This window comes from Neovison vison, chromosome 5 (genome assembly GCF_020171115.1).
Source record: "Neovison vison isolate M4711 chromosome 5, ASM_NN_V1, whole genome shotgun sequence".
NCBI classification, from domain to species: Eukaryota; Metazoa; Chordata; class Mammalia; order Carnivora; family Mustelidae; genus Neogale; species Neogale vison.
Window position 1 is genome coordinate 19442833 of NC_058095.1, and position 24900 is coordinate 19467732.

General features: G+C 40.6%; 1 protein-coding gene across 8 annotated transcripts in view; it reads left to right on the forward strand.

The window, feature by feature from the left end:
- Nucleotides 1-24900, forward strand: part of BRCA1 (BRCA1 DNA repair associated) — a 68452-nt gene that overhangs the window by 3364 nt on the left and 40188 nt on the right. For 5 of the 8 annotated variants that reach the window (XM_044247830.1, XM_044247833.1, XM_044247836.1 and 2 more), the window contains exons 3-8: nt 8176-8229; nt 18496-18573; nt 20412-20500; nt 21079-21218; nt 22667-22772; nt 23771-23816. In XM_044247830.1, coding sequence (XP_044103765.1) covers nt 8176-8229; nt 18496-18573; nt 20412-20500; nt 21079-21218; nt 22667-22772; nt 23771-23816 — 513 coding nt within the window. The remainder of the gene's footprint in view (nt 1-8175; nt 8230-18495; nt 18574-20411; nt 20501-21078; nt 21219-22666; nt 22773-23770; nt 23817-24900) is intronic. The other 3 variants (XM_044247832.1, XM_044247834.1, XM_044247838.1) reach the window with 1 other exon arrangement.

Sequence of the window (24900 nt, forward strand, 5' to 3'; positions counted from 1 at the left end):
AACTTTATTTCAACATAATTGGTTTCTTGTATAATTTTAAATATTTTTTATTTTATGCACATAAAAGCATTATTCTGGGGAGGGTGTTTACGGGATTCACCAGCTGCCAAAGGGGGTCTATGGCACAATACAGGTAATGAACCCCAAGCAGTCACTAGGTAATATCTATGGCATTTGCTAAATCTACAAAATAATTAAAAGCTATACCTTAGGATGTCTTGGTGAAAAGCCATAAAGGAACCTTAGAAGAATTGTTGCCTACCCTCTTTCATCTTATTCCTTTTATTCTGGTCATTCTGGCCTCTTGGTTTTGTTTTTTGTTTTTTAAGTAGGTTCCATGCCCAGCATGGAGCCCAATGTGGAGCTTGAACTCACAACCCTGAGATCAAGACTTGAGTTGAGATCGAGTTGGATGCTGGGCAACTGTGTGGTTCAGTTGGTTAATTGTCTGCCTTTGGCTGAGGTCATGATGCCAGGGTTCTGGGATCGACTCCCACATCGGGCTCCTTGCTCAGCCAGGAGTCTGCTTCTCCCTCTCCCGCTGCCTCTCACTCCTCCCGCCCCCCATGCTCTCTCGCGTGCGCACGTGCTCTCTCTCAAATAAATAAGTAAAATCTTAAAAAAAAAAAAAACACCACTTTTTCAGAGAGGCATTTCCAGACAACCCTATTTAAAGTGATAAAACCATTACCCCCAATACACTATTTCTCTTTCCTATTTTTTACCCCCATAGTTTTTATTACTATCTAACATTCTGTATAATTTGTTTATTCTTTTTCTCTACCCTTATAGGATTTAAACTCCATGAAAGCAAGGGGTTTTATTTCTTTTGATTACTTCCATGTCCTTAGTAGTTAGAGCAATGTACTTGGGACATAGTAGCCACTCACTAAACGTTTGTTGAAGGTATTAAATAATAAGCTAAATTGGTCCTTTGATAGTTTAATGGTTTTTAATATTGTGATGTTAGTGGTGGGTAATATTCAAAAGGTATATTGGAAAGCTTTATCTATTGCCCCTTCAATAAAGGAGAGTAAATTCGGACGCCTGGGTGGCGCAGTTGGTTAAACGACTGCCTCTGGCTCAGGGCGTGATCCTGGAGTCCCGGGATCGAGTCCCACATCAGGCTCCCAGCTCCATGGGGAGTCTGCTTCTCCCTCTGACCTTCTCCTCGCTCATGCTCTCTCTCACTGTCTCTCTCTCTCAAATAAATAAAATAAAAAAATCTTAAAAAAAAAAAAAAAAAAGGAGAGTAAATTCAAGTACATTTCTCTTTGTGCTTCAAAGTTGTTTTTCATATTTGGAGTCAAGTAAATTAGATTAAAGAAAATGCAAGTTGTGTTCCCAGAGAGATACAAGATTTGTAAGTAACCCTCCTCTCCCTTGCCCCTGAACATTTCAGCTAAATAAAAACAAGAGCTAAATGAGATTTATAGCCTACTGTATGAATCATCAGAGCCAGAGAAGCAGGAAATGACAACCGGAAAAAAAAATTGCTTTTGAAATAGCATAAAACTTACTCATGATATTTACAAAGAGTTATCAGAAAGTCCTGAATAGTGTGGCATCCGGGTCCATTTATTTTATATTTCCACGAGACTCAGTCATAAAAATGTAATGTTCTTTCTCATTGTGGCAAATTAAACCATCAATTAAAAAGCTCAGATACGTAAAAAACAGATGCAAGAATGAAAGTTAATGGTAAATTATCATTTTCAACTAGCTATTGTATGTTTTCCAACTCGCTATTTTTTAAAATCTATTTTCTATTAATAATAGCCTTAGATTTTTATTATTTATTTTATTTCATTTTCTATTTACTTTATATATATATATATATTTTAAAGGTTTTATTTATTTATTTGACAGGGAGAGAGAGATCACAAGTAGGCAGAGAGGTAGGCAGAGAGAGAGAGGGAAGCAGGCTCCCCGCTGAGCAGAGAGCCCAATGTGGGGCTGGATCCCAGGACCCTGAGATCATGACCTGAGCTGAAGACAGAGACTTAACCCACGGAGCCACCCAGGCACCCCTGATTTTATTTTATTTTTAAAAAGATTTTATTTATTCATTTGATAGAGATCACAAGTCAGAGAGAGAGAGGAGGAAGCAGACTGCCTGCTAAGCAGAGAGCCTGATCTGGGGCTCGATCCCAGGACCCTGAGATCATGACCTGAGCTGAAGGCAGAGGCTTTAACCCACTGAGCCACCCAGGCACCCCAAATATATTTCTTTCTTTTTTTTTTTTTTAAGATTTTGTTTATTTATTTGACAGAGATCACAAGTAGGCAGAGAGGCAGGCAAAGAGAGAGGGAAGTGGACTCCCCGCTGAGCAGAGAGCCCAATGCCGGGCTAGATCCCAGGACCCTGGAATCATGACGTGAGCCAAAGACAGAGGCTTAACCCACTGAGCCACCCAGGCGCCCCCCACCCCCGATTTTATTTTTTAAAAGATTTTATTTATTTGACAGATAGAGAGACAGTGAGACAGTGAATACAAGCAGGGAGAGTGGGAGAGGGAGAAGCAGGCTCCCCACTGAGCGGAGAGCCCAATGCAGGACTTGATCCCAGGACCCCAGAATTGTGACCTGAGGCAGATGCTTAACTACTGAGCCACCCAGGCGCTCCTCCACTTAGGTTTTTTTTTTTAAGATTTTTTATTTATTTGACAGACAGAGATCACAAGGAGGCAGAGAGAGAGGAGCAAGCAGGCTTCCTGCTGAGCAGAGAGCCCGATGTGGGGGCTCGATCCCAGGACCCTGAGACCATGACCTGAGCTGAAGGCCGAGGCTTTAACCCACTGAGCCACCCAGGCGCCCCTCTACTTAGGTTTTTAAACTAAAACTTTTCTTCTCTTCATTGTTAAACTTTAAACTCATCCAAATGGAAAGTTCTAGGATGAGAATCATACCTACTCTACTTTTTGTTCATTTGTTTAATAGTGCCCTTGGGTCGCCTGGGTGGCTCAGTAGGAGTCTGTTTCTCCCTCTTCCTCTGCCCCTACCCCCCCCACCACCACTCATGCTCATGAACTCTCTCTCAAATAAAAAGTTTAAAACAAAAAGTGCACAAAACAGTATAATTTTCAATCGTGTCTTAATAAATGATTCCTGATTATGACTGGAAACAGTGTTCCAGTAGCTAAAGGGTAGACTTCTAGCTTTTTTTTTTTTTTTTAAGAGTTTATTTATTTATTTGACAGAGAGAGAGAACTCAAGCAGGCAGAGGGAAAACAGCCTCTCCACTGAAGAGTGAGCCCGATGCCGGGCTCGATCCCAGGACCCTGGGATCATGAACTGAGCTAAAGCTGCTTAACCAACTGAACCACCTGGGCACCCCCCCTCTTTAAAAAACATTTTATTTATTTATTTGACAGAGAGAGAGAGATCACAAGTAGGCAGAGAGGCAGGCAGAGGTGGGGGTGGGGTGAGGCGGGGAAAGGGTGGGAAGCAGGCTCCCTGCTAAGCAGAGAGCCCCCTGCAAGTGTGGCTTGCCCTGAGATCAGGGCCTGAGGCAAAGGCAGAGGCTTAACCCACGGAGCCACCCAGGCACTCCGTGCATTCCAGGTTCTTTGAGATCCCTTGAGCTAAAATACCTTTTGTTAGCCTCTCTTTAAATTACCAATGGTGTTTATTTCTTTCTTTCTAACTTTTTACGCAGGACTCTGAAATTTTTGACTTTCAGAAGAGTTTGCTAAAATGTATATCCTGGTAGGTGGTGGTGGTTTTCAGCTTATCTTTCTAATCACTTACACCCATGCTGGAAGCCCAAAATGCAAATACAGTAAGTCTAAAATGTTGCCCGAAATGAGAAGAGTTTAAAATATTTGAATCACTTTCATAGTGAACACTTACTTTCATCAGATCTAGAAGAGGACTTTTTTCATTCCCATTCCTCTTCTTTTTTTTTTTTTTATTTTTTATTTAAAGATTTTATTTATTTATTTGACAGAGATCACAGTAGGCAGAGAGAGAGGAAGGGAAACAGGCTCCCTGCCAAGCAGAGAGCCTGATGCAGGGCTCCATCCCAGGACCCTGAGACCAGGACCTGAGCCGAAGGTAGAGGCTTTAACCCACTGAGCCACCCAGGCACCCCCCTCTTCTTTTTTTTGTTAAGATTTTATTTATTTATTTGAGTGAGAGAGCATGAGTGGGATGGGGGGAGAGGGGAGCAGCAGGCAGAGGGAGAAGGAGACTCCCTGCTGAGCAGGGAGCCTGATATGATGCTGGGCTTGATCCCAGGACCCTGGGATCATGGCCTGAGCCAAAGGCAGATGCTTAACCAACTGAGCCAGGCAAAGGCCGATGCTTAACCAACTGAGCCACTCAGAGGCCCTTTTCCCCATTCCCTCTTCAAGCTTTTTTTCAACAGTCCTTACCTTTTTACATTTCGAAGTTTTCATCCATTTAAAGTTTGTGTTTACAGTATGTTTGTATAGCTCGGCTTATAATTACCATACTGAAACATAATTATTTCAGAGTTGAGTCAGTGGTGAGAATGAAAGCCATCTGGTATCATAGCTAAATCCAATTTCGCCTTTACTGAGAATTTCTTTGATATGTAGCTTATCTGAGGATTTGTGATTTAGTAGCAAATCAGAGTTCCCTTTGTCGGTGGTTTTTCTTTTTAAAAATCACATTAGGTCCGGATAATAATTCTCGCTTTGGTACAAGTCATCTCAGGTTGTGAACATTTTCCTAAGTAACATTTAATTTTATTCTGACATTAACCTCAAGAGACTGTTAGAGTTGGTAACAGAGAAGGAACCCAGGATTCAGGTTGAGGGCTTGGCCTGAGGTCACTCTCCTAATAAAAAAGAGACCAGGTAGTAGAAACCTGGCCTTCTGACTTCCTGTGATATTTTCTTCTCTGTTACCTGTACTGCGTCAGAAACCGTGTGATCACAAGAGTTGTGTTACCAAACCTTTCACAACGAGGCTATTGTCCCCCAGCATTTCTTGGGATCCTTTTCTAAAAAGTGAAACACGTAATGAAAAGACCCACATTCCTGCCACACACAGATGGCCTGTTGTTTGATGTCCTGGCTGAACTATACCAAAAATCCGTTGCTGCAGTTCTCATTCAGGATAAAAGATAAAGACTTAAAATCGCCTATAGATTCCTACCTGCTCAGGTTCCCAGATGCCAGCCTGACCTCTTGTACTAGTGCTTGCCCCATGGCCTGCTCCCTGACCTTCAGAAATACCAGGCAGGGACCTGCTCAGAGTCTGCCTTCTCTGCTCCCTCTGCTGGAATGTTCTTCCCCCAATGATTGCACAGCCGGTTTCCTCACATTATGCAATTGTCTGCCAATGTCATCTCAGCGAGGCCTTTCTTGGTCACTCTGTATACAATGTCCCCCCACCCAGCACTCTCTATCCTGTTACAGGTCTTTATTTTCATTTTTAGCTCTTATTCCCATATGTTCTTGTTTAATTCTCAGCTGTCTTACCATAACCTGAATGAAAGTTCTATAAGGACAGGCTTTGTTTTGTCTCCTGCTCTACCTCCCCCTCTAGGAATTGTACTTGTGTCTAATTCCTTGTTGTATTAGTAAGTGAAATAATCTCAGGAAGATACTAAAATTTTGTGAATAGACTGGTAGGGATGGGAATTTGGGTAACAAAGTTTTCTTTTCTCAAAATTTTAATAGTTTTGTAAATTTTATTTTTTTATTTTCTAAATTTTCTATGGTGAGTATTTATTACATTGTTTTTTTACAAAGTAAGCACAAGCCAAGCATCGTGTACCTCCTAAAGTGACATAAAGTCCTAGCACACAATACCACCTGTGAAATGTTTTTGTCAAAAAATTGAATCTGGGGCACCTGGGTGGCTCAGTGGGTTAAAGCCTGTCTTCAGCTCAGGTCATGATTCCAGGGTCCTGGAATCAAGCCCGGCTTCAGGCTCTCTGCTCAGCGGGGAGCCTGCTTCCCCCTTTTTCTGCCTGCCTCTCTGCTTACTTGTGATCTATCTCTCTGTGTCAAATAAATAAATAAAATCATTTAAAAAAATGGTACAGATCAAATGACCTGCTTTTTAAAATAATTGAGAAGGGGGAAAAGGGAAGTGAGATCTATAGATTAAAAGATACCTAAGATACATCAGTCAAATGCAGTGCATGGATCTTGTTTGAATCCTGATCTACATAGACATTAATTATTAAATTTTAAGAGACAGTGAGGGAAGTTAGCATATTGTATGTTAGATGATATAAAGGAATTATTATTTTTTAAAAATTCATTTATGTATTTGAGAGAGAGAATGTGGCAGGGAGGGACAGAGGGAGAAAGAATTTTAAGCAGACTCCATGCTGAGCACAGAGCTCAATCTCATAACCCTGAGATCAGGGCCTGAAACCAAGAGTCAGACACTTAAGCCCCTAAAGAAAATTATTATTATTATTGTTTTTAGGATTTTATTTATTTGACAGAGACACAGCCAGAGAGGGAACACAAGCAGGGGAAGTGAGAGAGGGAGAAGCAGGCTTCCCACTGAGCAGAGAGCCCGATGTGGGGCTCGATCCCAGGACCCTGGGATCATGACTTGAGCCAAAGGCAGACGCTTAAATGACTGAGCCAACCAGGCGCCCCGAAAATTACTTTTTGAGAATAGTATTGTTTCATGGTTACCCTAAAAAGATCTTTGCCTTTTAAAAATGTTTTGAAATATTTATAGATGAAATGAATGACTCCTGGGATTTATTTTAAAATGATCCGGGCCTTGTTTGGGTGGGTGTTTGTACAGATGTAGTAAGACTGGTTTTGAGTTGATAATTGTAACTAAGTGATGGTACGTGGGGTTTATTTTACTATGTAATTTGTGTAAATGCTTGAAATTTTCCATATTAAGAAATTTAAGGGGTGGGTATGCCTGCCTGGGTGGCTCAGTCAGTTGAGTGTCTGCCTTCAACTCAGGTCATGATCCCAGGGTCCTGGGATCGAGTTTCGAGTCCGGCTCCCTGCTCAGCTGGGAGTCTGCTTCTCCCTCTGCCTGCAATTCCCCATGCATATCCTCTCTCTCTGACAAATAAATAAAATCTTTAAAAAAAAAAAAAAAGAATAGAGGGCATGGCTTGCATGGAGCACTGGGTGTGGTGAAAAAATAATGAATACTGTTTTTCTGAAAATAAATAAATTGGAAAAAAAATATCATCTTAAAAAAAAAAAAAAGAAAGAAATTTAAGGGGTACCTCCTCTCTGGCTCAGTCCATAGAGCATGAGACTCTTCATCTCAGGGTGGTGAGTTCGAGCCCCACATTGGGTCTAGCAATTACTTGAAAGAAAGAAAGAAATTTAAAATAAAAAGGCACTCACGCAAAAAAAAAAAAAAAAAGAACGTGCTGTGAGATGACCCAAAAGAAATACAAGTAGGGGACGCCTGGGTTGCTCAGTTGGTTAAGCAGCTGCCTTCGGCTCAGGTCATGATCCCAGCGTCCTGGGATCGAGTCCCACATCGGGCTCCTTGCTCGGCAGGGAGTCTGCTTCTCCCTCTGCCTCTGCCTGCCATTCTGTCTGCCTGTGCTCGCTCTCTCTCCCTCTCTCTCTGACAAATAAATAAATAAAATCTTAAAAAAAAAAAAAAAAAAAAGAAAGAAAGAAATACAAGTAGTTTGTTATCTTCATGGAGCTTTAAGTTTAGTTAAGGTATAGGATGTTCCCCCCAAATTTAGCTTGAAAAATGTATCAGTGAATACTAATAAGTAATAGATTAATGTCAGCCAATTGTTTTTAAAGATTTTATTTATTTATTTATTTGACAGAGAGAGCATAAGTAGGGGGAGTGGCAGGCAGAGGGAGAGGGAGAAGCAGGCTCCCCACAGAGCAGGGACCCTGATGTGGGACTCGATTCCAGGACCCCGGGATCATGGCCAGAGCCAAGGCAGTCGCTTAACCAACTGAACCATCCAGGTGCACCTCAGCCAATCTTTTAAATGCAAAAAATAATAGAGAGTATGGAAAAGAGTAATATATTCTGTTTTGAGGGCTGAAAGCTCAGAAATGTAAGGATCAAATTCTCTGCTATTTTAGCAGACATTTAATATTTATTAAATGAACTTAAAGCCTTACCTTGACTCAGTTATAGCAGCTTAAAATTGCACTTCTTTACCAAGAATTTATTTATATTGAAATGAATTATTGAGCCTTCTTTCTTTTTTTCTTCCCCCTATCCTTCTAGTCTGGAGTTGATCAAAGAGCCTGTTTCCACAAAGTGTGATCACATATTTTGCAAGTAAGTTTGAATGTTTCATGTGGCTCTGTTATTTAGCTTTTTTGCTTATTCTTCACAACACAGGAAATACCTAACTTTATAGAAGCTTTAGCTTAAGTGAAAGTTAAGTGTAAAAGAAAAATCGAACTCTGTTTCACTCCAGCTAGGAGTACTTAGAAAACCTGTGGAAGTTGGTTGTAACCATAGTTCCTGGGAAAATATTGGCACATTTATCTAGTGGGATATGAAATCATTCTGAACAGCTGTTTGTGTTTGTGGCCGTGGTAAAAGCAGATTGCCAGCAATTGTGCAATAAGCAATTTCCCAGTTTCTCCTTTCTGTTATTTCTGTTTGTCACTCTGCTTTCTCCCTTCTAAGGTTCAATGTTTGCCTGCTTCAAAATCCTTGTGAAGATAGGAAAGGATCTGATATCAGTTTATATTTAGGCTGAAATTAATTCATACCGATGATTCAAGTTATATTTACATTTTTAAGGATCTTGCCTTTGAAAATGTTTCTTGATGAAAGAATTTGGAAAAACATTTGGTAGGTGATTTGGTGGAACAAAGGAGTTCTCTCCTCGTTGTAAAGCCGTGATTGACACTTACTCTGAATGCCAACTAATTTGTTTTTAGATATTTTTCCTTTTTAAATCGGAAATGAAAGCCATGTCTATGGTAATGAGTTTACCATCACAAAAGGTTATATGATGGCAGAACATGTTTCTCTTCTGCCCCCTAGCCACTGCCTCTCCCTTCCCTCCATCTCTGCACCGAAAGTGGAGCTCAAATTTCCAACCCTGAGATCAAGAGTTACATGCTCTACTAACTGAACCAGCCAGGTGCCCCCTCAGGAATTCTTTTTTCTTTTTAAGGAATTTTTCAATTCAGGCATTTTTTTTTTTAAAGATTTTATTTATTTATTTGACAGACAGAGATCAAAGGTAAGCAGAGAGGCAGGTAGAGAGAGAGAGGGGGAAGCAGGCTCTCTGCCGAGCGGAGAGCCCGATGTGGTGCTCTATCCCAGGACCTTGGGACCATGACCTGAGCTGAAGGCAGAGGCTTTAACCGACTGAGCCACGCAGGCGCCCCTAATCAGGCATTCTTAATTTGGGATTTGTGAATGGTTTCCATGAATGTCCAAGGATTATATTTGGTTTTAAACGTAATTGTATTTTTTTTTTTAAAGATTTTATTTCTCTATTTGACAGAGAGAGAGATCACAAGTAGGCAGAGAGGCAGGCAGAGAGATGAGGGGAAGCAGGCTTTCTGCTGAGCAGAGAACCTGATGCGAGTCTCGATCCCAGGACCCTGAGATCATGACCTGAGCTGAAGGCAGAGGCTTAACCCACTGAGTCACCCAGGTGTCCATTAAACGTAATTGTATTAGGAGCTATAGTCATGTGCAGTTTCCTGGGAAAGACATTCCATAATTTTCGTCAGATTCTTAGAGTGTTTCCATAACCTAAAAAACGTGAAGCGCTTCTGTGATAAGGATAAGGAGAGCTGGCTGAAGCTGAAGGAAACCTGTTCCCCCTGGAGGGATTTCCGAATGCTAGCTGGCCCCTTCCTTTGCCTGAGTTCTACTTTATTCTTCCCATTTGTCTGTTTCAATAAGGATCCAGAGCCCATTCCCACTGCCTCTCACCCCTTTCCCATGCCACCCCACTGTCCTAGATCTGCTCCCATGAATTTCCTTCTGATTCCTGAGGCCCTTCTCCCTGTCAGGTGCCAGACCGCACAACTTGATCACTCTGCTTTAAGAATTTCTAGTTTTGTGGCCCCTGGAGGGAATCTTCTCAAACTATTGTGGTGTAGAACTGGTTTCTTTGAGATTGATACTTTTGTAAAACAAAATTTAAAAGTCCAAGTACTGGGATGCCTGGGTGGCTCAGTCGTTGAGGGTCTGCCTTCAGCTCAGGTCGTGATCCTGGTGGTCCTGGGATCAAGCCCTGCATCTGGATCCCTGCTCCGTGGGGAGTCTGCTTCTCCCTCTCCCTCCACCTGCCACTCCCCTTGCTTGTGCTGTCTCAATCTCTGTCAAATAAATAAATAACATCTTTTTTTTAAAAAAAAAAAAAAAAACCTTTAAAAATAAATAAAATACCCAGTATTTAAAAAGTTATAGATAGATGAATTTTTAATTTTAATTTTTTTTTTAGATTTTATTTATTTATTTGACAGACAGAGATCACAAGTAGGCAGAGAAGCAGGCAGAGAGAGAGGAAGGGAAGCAGGCCCCCCGCTGAGCAGAGAGCCTGATGTGGGACTTGATCCCAGGATCCTGAGATCATAACCTGAGCCGAAGGCAGCGGCTTAACCCACTGAGCCACCCAGGCGCCCCAAAATTAACTTTTTAAATGCTGGACTTTCACTGTTTCTTCATGAGAATCGTTCTGAAATGTACTGTATGCTTTCCTGTCACCTTGAGTAATGAATACATAATATTATAACAAATAAAGAAGAGATTGCATTGTGAACATTCATTATTTTGAGAGCTTGTGGAAGAAGGAAATTATAGGTAGAGTAAATAATATGAGCAAAGGTATGAAGAGAAGAAAGTAGACCCTCCAGGGAAAAGAAACTAACTTTGCAAACATGTATAGGAGTAGTGCTGGGGGGCGCCTGGGTGGCTCAGTTGGTTGAGTGTCTGACTTTGGCTGTGGTTGTGATCTCTGCAATCCAGGCAAGTGATGAGCCCGTGTCAGGGAGGTTTGATGGCTAGAGACATTAAGATCATGGTATCAGTGAATTCTGGAATTTAGCAATGGGTTGGTACATCAGAGATGTAGAAATAGGCAAGACATAGAAAATCTAGCAAATAGATTGAACATAGTGTCTCAGGAGTCTAGGAGCAAAAATGAACACAAGTGTACGGTAGTGGTGGTAAGGGAAGAGTCGTGGCAGGGATCCAGCCATAGGATGCTGAGGGTTAGGGTTAAGATTCCTGTCCCTAAGAGACAAGAACATTGACCCATGAGACTGGGATACTGGGCAAGGAACTTAGGCACTATCTTCAGGATGAAGAGCTCAAGACAGATTCTTAATCATTGGGACTAAATAAAAACTAGAGGTTTGCTCGAGAAGATAGAGCTCTAATATCGAAACTGACAAGGTTTGGTGGGACCAGCAACACAGTGGATGCTGAGGTGCTAAGTTATGGAGCACTCAGGGTCTTTATTTCCTTTAACTAAGGCCTGCATTGGTTCATGATCTCTTGGTAGGAATCCAGGGCACCTCCATTGTAATGAAAGGAAGCCAAAAGTCATCCTGCCTTTATTTTGCCCAGACTTAGAACTATTAATTTATTGCTTCCTGCCAGGATAGATTTGGATCAACAGCTCAAAATTAGATGAGTTTCCATAACATTGTTAATCTGCTATGGGTACACACATGCCCAGAAATGAGTACTCTAAACGTCCCCCCAAATTAGTTTGTGTCACTGTGATTTTACTGTTTTCTTATCAGCTTTAAAAATCTGATGCCGGGGCGCCTGGGTGGCTCAGTGGGTTAAGCCGCTGCCTTCAGCTCAGGTCATGCTGAGGGGCCTGGGATCGAGTCCCACATTGGGCTCTCTGCTCCGCAGGGAGCCTGCTTCCTCCTCTCTCTCTCTGCCTGCCTCTCTGCCTACTTGTAATCTCTCTCTGTCAAATAAATAAATAAAATCTTTAAAAAATAAAAAAAAATAAAAATCTGATGCCACTCTTTAGAAAACATACTACATTGGCTTAAAAAATATATTGTCTTTCCCTAAGCATTGGGCTTTAGAAATTGAAGAGGCTAAAAACTTGGGATGCCTGTCTGGCATGTGACTCTTGGTCTTGGAAGTATGAGTTTGAGCCCCACATTGGGTGTGGGGATAAAAAAAAAATACAGTCTTCGGGATGTGTGGATGATTTGGTCAATTAAGCATCTGCCTCCAGCTCAGGTCATAATCTTAAGGTCCTGGGATCAAGCTCCGCGTCAAGCTACCTGCTCAGCAGGGAGTCTGCTTTTCCCTCTGCCTACCACTCCTGCTTGTGCCCTCACGTGCGCGTGCTTTCTCTCTGACAAGAAAAAGAAAAAAAAAAGACGACTTAGACATTTTTACTGAGAACCTCATGTAGAACTTATATATGTGTGTGTTCTCATTTGATTGGCGTATCACATGTATTCCTCAGAGCTCGGGAACGGAATTTAACAAATTCTTCTCAGCCTTGAATGATACACCAATGTTCCATTGATCTGTGGGTACTTTTCTTATCTTAGTCTTTTCAAGTCATGTACAAGTTCATTTTCTCTTTTGAGTTTAGTAAATAACCTTGAGGCATCTGTTCTTTTTCTAGCATAAGGAAAGATTGGAACCTATATTTTGGTTGATTTCTACTTACCTAGTTCCCCTGCATTTTTTGTGTAATTATTGTACAGACTACAACACTCTGTAATGTAGCTTGTCCCTCTTGGCTTAGTTGCTCTATGCTGCAATATTCGTTTTGGGAGATTCCCTCCCTTACCCTCCCATGAACTGTGTAATTATACCATTTGCCAGTGTAATGCACTGATTCCTCCTAGGGCCATTATGGTAGCATATGGGTAGGATTTGCATCTTTTCAAGGAGTGGTAGCTTTGTCTGTGGCTCTTTAAAGGGGATTACATACAATGCAGGTAACTTTTCTTTTTTTAATTTTTTTTATTAACATAAAATGCATTATTAGCCCCAGGGGTACAGGTCTGTGAATCGCCAGGTTTACACACTTCACAGCACTCACCATAGCACATACCTTCCCCAATGTCCATAACCCCACCACCCGCTCCCTCCCGCCAGCAACCCTCAGTTTGTTTTGTGAGATTAAGAGTCTCTTATGGTTTGTCTCCCTTCTAATCCCATCTTGTTTCATTTATTCTTTTCCTACCCCCTAAACCCCCCACATTGCCTCTCAACTTCCTCATATCAGGGAGATCATATGATAATTGTCTTTCTCTGATCGACTTATTTCGCTAAGCATAATACCCTCTAGTTCCATCCATGTCATCGCAAATGGCAAGATTTCTTTTCTTTTGATGGCTGCATAGTATTCCATTGTACATATACCACGTCTTCTTTATCCATTCATCTGTTGATGGACATCTAGGTTCTTTCCATAGTTTGGCTATTGTGGACATTGCTGCTATAAACATTTGGGTGCACGTGCCCCTTCGGATCACTACATTTGTATCTGTCTCTTTTTTTTTTTCTTTTAAATATTTTATTTATTTGTCAGAGAGGGAGAGAGAGTGAGCACAGACAGACAGAATGGCAGGCAGAGGCAGAGGGAGAAGCAGGCTCCCTGCCGAGCAAGGAGCCCGATGTGGGACTCGATCCCTGGACACCGGGATCATGACCTGAGCCGAAGGCAGCTGCCCAACGAACTGAGCCAACCAGGCATCCCCCTTTTTTTTTTTTTTTTTGACACACAGAGAGATCACATGTAGGCAGAGAGGCAGGCAGAGAGAGATGGGGGAAGCAGACTCCCTGCTGAGCAGAGAGCCCAATGCGGGACTTGATCCCAGGACCCTGAGATCATGACCTGAGCTGAAGGTAGAGGCTTAACCCACTGAGCCACCAGGCGCCCATTACATTTGTATCTTTAGGGTAAATACCCAATAGTGCAATTGCTGGGTCGTAGGGTAGCTCTATTTTCAATTTTTTGAAGAACCTCCATGCTGTTTTCCAGAATGGTTGCACCAGCTTGCATTCCCACCAACAGTGTAGGAGGGTTCCCCTTTCTCCGCATCCTCGCCAGCATCTGTCATTTCCTGACTTGTTAATTTTAGCCATTCTGACTGGTGTGAGGTGGTATCTCATTGTGGTTTTGATTTGTATTTCCCTGATGCCAAGTGATGCTGATCACTTTTTCATGTGTCTGATGGCCATCTGGATGTCTTCTTTGCAGAAATGTCCGTTCACGTCCTTTGCCCATTTCTGGATTGGATTATTTGTTTTTTGGGTGTTCAGTTTGATAAGGTAGCAGGTAGCTTGTTGATACCCCTTTCCTCTACACTATAGAATTGTTGAGCACAGCACAGTCATGGAGCATCTGTACAGGTGAAGAAGAAACCTAGTCTCCTTGACTGTTCCTAGGGCCCGTCTGTACTGTCAAATGAAGACAATACAGCAGGGTTGTTGTGTAAAGTAAGAGAGGGCACTGCGTGTTTGGGAACATGGTCAGTAAAAAGTGCTCTGTGCTGGCTTAGCCATTCCTGCTGCCTTTTCAACTCCCTTTTTTCTTTAATGGTCCTTTTCACTGTCAATGTCTGCTCCCTTCCCGTCACCTCCCTCACCAGAATATTCTGTTCCTTATGATGGCAGGGATTTTATTTTGCCTTTTGCTGAATCCTCTGCATCTAGAACAGTACTGGACATGTAGTAAAGACCGGTGGTATGAGTGAATCCCTGCTCATAATGAGTGTCCCTGCAGCTGTCTCTACTGCTCTCTTCCCTTTTCCCCTTCCTACTTGTATTTTCTCTAAATCTTCTGTCTTCTTCCTAAGGGAATTTTGATCTTCATAGATACCATCAGTCAGTAGGAATAGTATTTTTATTTTTTTTTTAAAGATTTTATTTATTTATTTGACAGAGAGAGATTACAAGCAGACGGAGAGGCAGGCAGAGAGGGAGATAGAGGGAAGCAGGCTCCCTGCTGAGCAGAGAGCCCGATGTGGGACTCGATCCCAGGACCCCGAGATCATGACCTGAGCCGAAGGCAGCGGCTTAACCCACTGAGCCACCCAGGCGCCCAGTATTTTTATTTTTAAGGAAGTAGACTTATGAGAATATGTTGCATGTGTCCTTCATGTCTTCCTAGCCATATTTGCTGTCTGAGGTAACCACCAAAATTGTTTTCCACCCAGAGATGCTCTGAGAGCCCACCTGTCCCAGAAGGCTGGAGCCTTCCCCATTCCTTAGACTTCTAGTGAGTGACTTGGTTTTATGCCAACTATCATGGCGCACATTGTGAATATGGAAATGAGTGCATTTTCTCCCTACCTTGAGGTGGTTTTTTTTTTTTTTTTTTACATTTTTATTGAAATATAATTTACATGCTATAAAATTCACCCATTTTAAGTGTGCAGTTCAGGGTTGTGGGTTTTTGTTTTTGTTTTTGAGGGTTTTTTTTTTCCGTATATTCATAATTGTGCAACCATCACTGCAGTCTAAGTTTAGAATTTTTTTAAAAAAATTTTTATTTATGGGGCACCTGGGTGGCTCAGTGGGTTAAGCCTCTGCCTTCGGCTCAGGTCATGATCCCAGAGTCCTGGGATCGAGCCCTACATCGGGCTTTCTGCTCCACGGGGAGCCTGCTTCCTCCTGTCTCTCTGCCTGCTGCTTTGCCTGCTTGTGATCTCTGTCTGTCAAATAAATAAAATCTTTAAAAAAATTTTTTTTATTTTTTTGAGAGAGAGTGAGTGAGAGAGAGCACCTAAGGGAGGAGGGTCAGAGAGAGAAGCAGACTCCCCACTGAGCAAGGAGCCTGACTCAGGGTTTGATCCTGAGACTCTGGGAACATGACCTGAGCTGAAGGCAGATGCCTCATTGACTGAGCCATCCAGGCACCCCAAGTTTAGAACATTTTCATCTCCCCTCCAAAAGAAACCCTGTACCCATTAGTAGCTACTCCCCATTCCCCTTCCATCTCCTCTTTTGCAACCATAAATCTACTTTTTGTCTCTATAGATTTGTCTGTTCTGGGTATTTCATATGAGTGGAATCATACAACGTATGACTTTTTGTGTCAGACTTCTTTCACCGAACATGATGTTTTCAAAGTTCATATTGTGGCATATCAATACTTCTTTTTTGTGGTCGAATAATATTTCACTGTGTGAATATACCACATTTTGTCTCTTCATTCAGTAGTTGATGGACATTTGGATTGTTTTTGGCTATAATGGGTAATGCTGCTGTGAACATTTGTGTACAAGTTTTGTGTTGACTTATGCTTTCATTTCTCCTGGGAAGAAACTTTAGGAGCAGACTTCCAAAGTCATATGGTAACTCTGTATTTAACTTTTTGAGGAACTGCCGATCTGTTTTCCAAAGTAGCTGCGTTGTTCTCTATTCCCACCAGCAATGAAATGAGGATTTCAGTTTCTCCACATCTTCTGCAACACGTATTTTTTTAAATTATTTTTTAAAGATTTTATTTATTTATTTCAGATAGAGAGAGAGCATGTGTGCACAAGCCAGGAAGAGGGGCAGAGAGAGAAGCAGGCTCCCTGCTGAGCAGGGAGCCCAATGCAGGGCTCTATCCCAGGACTCCAGGATCATGACCTGAGCCGAAAGTAGATGCTCAACCGCTGAGCCACCCAGCCATCCCTGCAATACATATTTTTAATTATGGCCATCCTAGTAGATGTAAAGTAGCATCTCATCATGGCTTTGGTTTGCATTTTCCTAATGGCTAATAATATTGTGCATCTTTTATGTGCTTATTGACCATTTGTACATCTCCTTTGGAGAAGATTCAAATCCTTTGCCTATTTTTAGTTGGTTTATTTCTCTGTTTATTATTGAGTTGTAAGAGCTATTTATATATGCTGGATATAAGTCTCTTACCAGGTATATGATTTGCAAATATTTTCTCCCTTTCTGTGGATTGGCCCTTTCCTTCCTTCCTTCTTTTCTTTTTAAGAAATTTTATTTATTAGAGAGAGAGAGTGAGCACAAGTCGGGGAGGTAGGGAGGAGCAGAGGGAGAGGGAGAAGCAGACTCCCTGCTGAGCAGGGAACCTGACACAGGGCTCAATCTCAGGACCCTGAGATCGTGACCTGAGCCAAAGGCAGATGCTTAACCAACTCAACTATCCAGGCTCCCCCTGGCCCTCACTTTCTTCATGATATTATTTGTAGCAAGGAAGTTCTTAAGTTTGATTTAGTTCAGAGGCACCTGGGTGGCTTCAATGTATCAATGTATCTATTTTTTTCTTTGGTTGTTTGTGTATTTAAGAAATCATTGCTTGAGCGCCTGGGTGGCTCAGTGGGTTAAGCATCTGCCTTTGGCTCAGGTCATGATCTCAGGGTCCTGGGATCAAGCCCGACATCGGGCTCCCTGCTCGGTGGGAAGTCTGCTTCTCCCTCTCCCACTCCCCAGCTTGTGTTCCCTCTCTCACTTTGTCTCTCTCTGTTAAATAAGTAAAAATAAAAGTCTTTAATAAAAAAAAAATGTTATTCATTTATTTGACAGAGAGAGAGCTTGTCAGGTGCTTGAAGTCCTAAAACTGGGTTGTGGGGATCATTGTACAACTCCATCAAGTTACTAAAAGTCATTGAACTGTATACTCACAAATGAGAAGGAGCATGGTGCTACTTTTTTAAAACCTGTTACCTAAATAAATAAAATCTTTAAAAAAAAAGGGGGGTGGCGCCTGGGTGGCGCAGTGGATTAAAAGTCTCTGCCTTGGGCTCAGGTCATGATCCCAGGGTCCTGGGATCGAGCCCCACATCATGCTCTCTGCTCAGCAGGGAGCCTGCTTCCCCCTCTCTCTCTGCCTGCCTCTCTGCCTACTTGTGATCTATTTCTCTCTCTCTCTCTCTCTCTGTCAAATAAATAAATAATCTAAAAAAAAATAAAAAAGAAAGAAATCATTGCTTAACCCAAGGTCAAACGCTTTATAGTTTTAGTTCTCACATTTAATTCTGTGATCCATTTTGAGTTAACTTCTTGGATTGTGTGTTAGGATTCTAGCTTCTTCTTTTTGCATATGACTATTTGGTTGTCCCAGCACTATATTTGTTGGTACACTATTCTTTTTTTGTTTAATTATCTTGGTGCCATTGTTGAAAATCAATTGACCTCAGATAGATGGGTTTTTCTGTATTCTCTGTTCTGTTTCATCTATGTGTGTCTGTCCTTATGCCAACAACCACACTGTCTTGATTTACTGTAGCTTTGTAGTGACGTGCTGAGTTTTTAATTATAATCATTTTACTTAAACTATTTATCATTTATATCTCATTATTCAGCGGGAAATAATTATGAATCTATCATTAATATGCCATATTAACTTTTTAATAAGTTTTATTTGATCATAATAGTCAGCCATATGCATGTAAGTTCAGTTTTCATAGATCATTGCTTATATAGTTTGGTTTTCTGCTTATCCAGCATCTAAAAACAATTAAAGCCACTGGTTGTAATTCACCTGCCATTACCTTTAAAATGGCTCTTAAGGGCAGTTGTGAGATTATCTTTTCATGGCTATTTGCCTTTTGAATACTCTCTACTAAAAAAAAAGTAACTTGAATTGTTCTTTTCATTTATAATTTATAGATTTTGTATGCTGAAACTTCTCAACCAGAGGAAAGGACCTTCCAAGTGTCCTTTGTGTAAGAATGATATAACCAAAAGGTACTTAATTTGGGTAGTGATGGGAGGTTGGGCTCAACAGTAGGGAAACATAGAAATTCCTTCATAACAGAGCTGGTGCTCCTGTCAAACTATTTATCAGTAGAAAAATGTATAAACGAGTATTGGGTTGACAGAGTAAATTATTTCTGAAGTCATTTTCTTGAAAGTTTTGTGGTAGGTCTGTCTCACAAAGGTATTAGCAATTCATTGCCTCTTTCTAATGCTTCTGAATGACATAAAAACGTGCAGTCTTACCTAACGTGGGACTGTACCATTCTGCCCCCTTTGTCTCCAGGTCCTGCTTTTCTTTTTCTTTCTTGCACTTGTTTCTACTTAATTATACACACACAGTGTGTTTATACATTTTGGGTCCCTCCCACCAGGATATAAGTTCTTTTAGGACACTGACTTTTTCTGTCGCCGTCAATGCTGTTTTTCAATGTTTGGCATAGGGTACTCACTTAGATATTTAAAGGAATAAATGAATTATATTGTCCTACAACTTTCCTAAACCAAAATCTCTCTTTGGACATTCTCATCTATGATGTGGGAAACAAAGGCAGAAGAAAAATTACTAAACTTCCTTACTACATATAGCCCATTGACAAGTCCCTGAAACAGGCAGAGTGACGTTCTTCTAGGGACTCAAGTGCTTCCATGTTGACACTTTGCTAAGGGTAAATGGCAATCTTAGCCTGACCCTCTAGGATCTTTTTAAGTCTATTTAACATATAAAAATTCCTTTATCTCTACCCTCCATGATCCATGTTGGCAATCATCTGCCAAGCATATGACCCACTGATATTCATCTGAAGAGTCTCATGACTAAGGTTTTATTAGACAGTAATAAATGACCTTTTCTTTACAATAGCTAGCCCCCTCAAGGTCCTGGATACCTTGCTTCCAAAATTCCTTAGAGACTTACACTACCCCTAACCCCTTCCCAACTTGAAAGTGTATAATGGGCCATTACGTTACATTGAAGTAACATAGTCATCATTTCACAGAAATCCCTGAAAGCTCAAATTAGGAGGTTGGGTAGTTGAGGTTCAGTTTTAAGAATGGTAGGCTCTCTAAAAAAAAAAAAAAAAAAAAAAGAATGGTAGGCTCTCTATGCAGTGAATTTATATCTACTATTGATTCAGAGTACAGCATTTTATTTATTTATTTATTTATTTTCCACAAGATTTATTTATTTATTTATTTGACAGAGAGATCACAAATAGGCAGAGAGGCAGGCAGAGAGAGAGAGAAGGAAGCAAGCTCCCCACTGAGCAGAGAGCCCGATGTGGGGCTCGATCCCAGGACCCTGGGATCATGACCTAAGCCGAAGGCAGAGGCTTTAACCCACTGAGCCACCCAGGCGCCCCTATTTATTTATTTTTTTAAAGATTTTATTTATTTGACAGAGAGGGAGAAATCACAAGTAGGCAGAGAGGCAGGCAGAGAGAGGGGAGAAAGCAGGCTCCCTGCGGAGCAGAGAGCCTGATGCGGGGCTCGATCCCAGGACCCTGGGATCATGACCCGAGTTGAAGGTAGAGGCTTTAACCCACCGAGCCACCCAGGTGCCCCCAGAGTACAGTATTTTAGATAGTAACGGGCTTTGGGTAGGCTTGAATGGCAAAAAAAAAAAAAAAAATTATGAGAACAACCAATTCTGCCACACAGTTTGTTTTGATGTTTTGATGATAGTGTAAGGTCACTAATAGCTCTTTTCTTGAATGTATTTTTACTGTTGCTACATCTGGCTTTTTGTTTACATATCTTTCCTTATTCTAGTGTCCTTAAAAAGTTGATAATCCTTTGCTGAGTGTGTTTCTCAAACAATTTAATTTCAGAAGCCTACAAGAAAGTACAAGATTTAGTCAACTAGTTGAAGAGCTGTTGAAAATCATTCATGCTTTTGAGCTTGACACGGGATTGCAGTGTAAGTGTTGCATAGCCCCAGGCGCCAGCACTCAAGTGGCTGTCCATTAAAACTCAGGAAGTTTTCACAGTTACTCTGTGAAGAGGCAATGACACCTTTTGGTCTAGGTTAATTTTAAGTCTTTATCTGTGATTTATTTTTTAAATCATTCCCACTGATCTCACACCTCATTTTATAAGTCCTGAGATACACATTTTTCACAGTTTAGCATCTCCAAAATTAGGAGCAATTTACCACCTGTGGTGTGCCATTGTTAATTTAGTATGTTTTCTCTCTAAGTGGCCCAGAAAATAATTGTGTGTCTTGCATCATTGGTACCTTGGATTTAATAAAATATGATATTAATACACAAATATGTTAGTGCTGACGTAGGAAGAAAAAGATTAGAAATAATTTTGACAGTCTGTGTGTTTCCTAGGAGTAGACTTTCCAAAGTAGATTAAAAAAATGATAGGTAAGCTTTAATGCATTGTCTTAACAAACCAGATAGCTCATACACAGGATTTCTTTTGGTTCTTTGATACAGTTACTGTATTGTTTTAAACTATAACAATAACATTTTCCTTTGTAATTCATAGTTGCAAACAGCTATAACTTTACAAAAAAGGAAAATAACTCTCCAGAGCACCTAAAGGAGGAAGTTTCTATCATCCAAAGTATGGGCTATCGAAACCGTGCCAAAAGACTTCGACAGAATGAACCTGAAAACCCCACCTTGGTAAAGCCATTTTCATTTATTCTGGTAACATCTCTTGACTGAGCATTTTGAATTAGTGAAGGTGCTAGATGCTCATGGATTTATATAAAAAGGCAGTAAACATGGGTTTGTAAATAGTTAACATGGACTTACATAAAAAGGCAGTAAACATAAAAAGTTAGAGCCACCTGGGTGGCTCAGTTGGTTAAGTGTCCGAATACTGATTTCAGCTCAGGTCGTGATCTGGGGTCCTGGGATCAAGCCCCACATTGGACTCTGTGCTCAATGCAGAGTCTGCTTCAGATTCTCTCTCCCTCTCCCTCCTGCTTGATCGCTAATAAATAAATAAAATCTTTTTTTTTTTCTTTTAAAGATTTTTGTTTATTTATTTGACAGAGATCACAAGTAGGCAGAGAGAGGAAGGGAAGCAGGCTCCCCGCTGAGCAGGGTGCCCAATGTGGGGCTTGATCCCAGGACTTTGGGATTATGACCTGAGCGGAAGGCAGAGGCTTTAACCGACTGAGCCACCCAGGCACCCCAATAAATAAAATCTTTAAAAAAATAAAAACTGCTTAAGAAAATGGTGCTAAACAAGGTCAGATAGTAAATTAAATTCTTGGTCGAGAGTTAGAAATGCCAAGAGAAGGTCCATGTACCTAGTGTGGGCAAGAGAGAGCTTCTGGGTCCATCCCCTGCTTTAATGCTTTTGTCCATTCTGATGTTTGTCTAAAATAGCCTTGAGGTCACTGATGACTTTAAGATTTGAGCTTGCTAGTTTTTAAAATAATCACCTCACAGCAATTCTTCAGGCATGAGGAAGTGTCTTCTAATTTATTTTCTTTGAAAAGTTGCCTGGGAAATAAAGTCGGTCTTTACCATTTGAAAATTGCTTCAACTTAAAAGGTGTAATTGTCAAAGAAAATGCAGTGATTTGCTCTGTTTTTACTTGCATATGAATGAATAATGCAGATCTTAAAAATAATAGTTCTCATCGTACCAGTATTCATTTTTCAGTAGATGTTAAAGAACTCAAAAAGAAGGAAAGCTTCATCAAAGTGATATTGGATTTTTAAATATTCTTTCCTGTACTGAATGTTCATAGGATTGCTGGGTTTTTATTCATAACCCTGTTATCAGATGTGATTAGAAAAGTAAACTAATGATTCTCATTCCCTTTCTATATTATAATACAAAGCATTAGCTTCAAAATATACTTTTCTTCAAAAAAATTACATAGATAATACATATTCAGTTTAGAAATGTTTAAAACAACACAGAGAGGAAAAAATATTTAAACCACGCATAACTCATATATTTTGATTTGTAGTTTGCCAAGTGTTTTTTCCAGTTGTCAAATTTTAGTTAGTTATAATAGTCTGTTTTGTCCATGGCCTGGAGTTTCTCTTCAAGAAAAGAAACACAGAACTGGTTTCAACAATTGATTGATCATTCTTTACTGTACTGCTTAGCAGGAAACCAGTCTTAGTGTCCAACTCTCTGACCTTGGAATTCTGAGATCTCTGAGGACAAAGCAGCAGATACAGCCTCAGAATAAGTCTGTCTACATTGAATTGGGTAAGAGACACAGATTTTGTAAGTTTAGAATGATAGTTGCTGGATTGTGGTCTTACAGTTATACCAAAAGCCTCATAATTTATACAATGTCAGGGAAATTTGGGAAGTGGAAATACAATAATTTTATTTTCCTAGCCTTACGGTGTGTTACAAATAGGGTAAACGATGTAGCACTCACCACTTCGTAAAATAAGACCCTTATTTTATGAAGAGAACAAAAGGAAGTGTGTCTTGATTATACTGTGTAAACATGCTTTGGGAGGATGGAGAGTAGGGATAAGAAGTAACATGATGGGATGGCCACAGCATTTGAAGGGATTCAGGATACATCGTACTAGACTAGGAAGACTTTTTTTTTTTTTAAAGGAAGACTTTTAAGAAGACCTGAGCTCATTCAAACAGTTCTCTCTAATTGTCTTATCTGTTAGAATGCATTTATAATTGGAAAGAGTGACCTTCTTTGGGCTGCCAAACACCACCATATGTCTACCATAGCACTTACCAGATTCTCTACCTACATGTTTTTTCCCTGCTTGAAGATCATAAGTCCCGAGACAACAGGTGTTACCATAAAAATAGTATTTAGGAGAACTCACTGAAGTCTAGATACTGTTAGGACTTACTTGCATAACTCATGTAAGATGCACGGCAACCCCCTGAGGTTGTTAATATTATTGTACTTATTTTGCCCATGAGCAAATAGAGGCACACGGAGGTTAAGACATTTTGTTGAGCTAACAAAGATAGCAAGTGACAGAGCTATAATTCAAACTTGGGAATTCTGGCATCAGAGAGCCCAAGCTTGTAACCACGTCTCTGCGTTACCTGCCATATGTTTCATCGTGTCTGCGGATTTTATACATAGTGAGTGTGCGGTAATAGTTCTTGAATGAATATCTGTTGTGCAACAAGTATATCTCATGACTTTAACCCTTTCAGTAAAAATCCTTTCAGTAAAAATCCTTTTACTGATTTGTTATCTGGGGAATTTTTTTTAGGATCTGATTCTTCTGAAGATACAGTTAATAAGGCAAGTTACTGCAGGTGAGTTAAAGCCTTTGTCTGTGAAGTTGGCATTTTTGTATTTAGTTAATAAATATTAAGGATTGGTATTTAGGTTAGAATCATGGCATTGGAATAGACCTTAGAGGTCATTTACTTTTTATAGTTGAGACAACATGTCTTAGTGGAGTCCAGAAGAGTGTAAACAGAATTCTGCTCAGACTTGCTTCCAGCAGATGGTTGTGTCTAACTTAGTTCCTCGTGCACAGTAGTATTTTGGCTCATGAAAATATTAAAGGACTTCATTTTCAATTATTTTTCTGTTCCTTAATTTCATCTATCTCTCAAGATTTGTCTACATGAATTCTACAATGATCTGTTATCCCCCATCCCCCAACGGGGTTACCTGTCAAATTGCTTTCCTTAGGAATGATTGCTTGACCCTAAAATCTGTGATGGCTTGTCTGAACTATGCTGGTACATTGCCAGTCAGATCTTGTTCGCAAATGACTTTTTCCTCATCTCTCATTGGGAGGAAATGTTTTTTAGCTGGAAGGGAAGCACAGAGACAGTGTTGCATTCTTTTGTAATGTCCCCTCTATCCCAGTGCTCCTTTTAAGTGTCTTTGCTCTTGCTTTCTCATTAAGATACACTTTTATTTATTTATTTTTTAAAGATTTTGTTTATTCACTTGACAGACAGATCACAAGTAGGCAGAGAGGCAGGTGGGGTGGGCAGGGGAGAGCAGGCTCCCTGCTGGGCAGAGAGCCCGTTGTTGCGGGGCTCCATCCCGGGACACTGGGATCATGACCTGAGCCGAAGGCAGGGCTTTAACCCACTGAGCCACCCAGGCGCCCCTAAGATACACTTTTAAATTATGTTGAGTTTTTTTCTTTACTATCTTTGGTCTATTGTTTGTCTACCATTTAAATTTTAATTCTCTTTTGCTCATCCATAAAGCAATGTATCTGTGCAACTCCGCTGATTTTTATGACTATTTCTCCTCAGTCTTTGACCGTTTGATTTTGGCTGGAAGTTACTAAAGCAGAGTGCAAATTTCAAAAAGTGATTAATTGATCAACTTACTGCAGTCATACCTAGAGGAACTGAAATACTTGATCTTGCC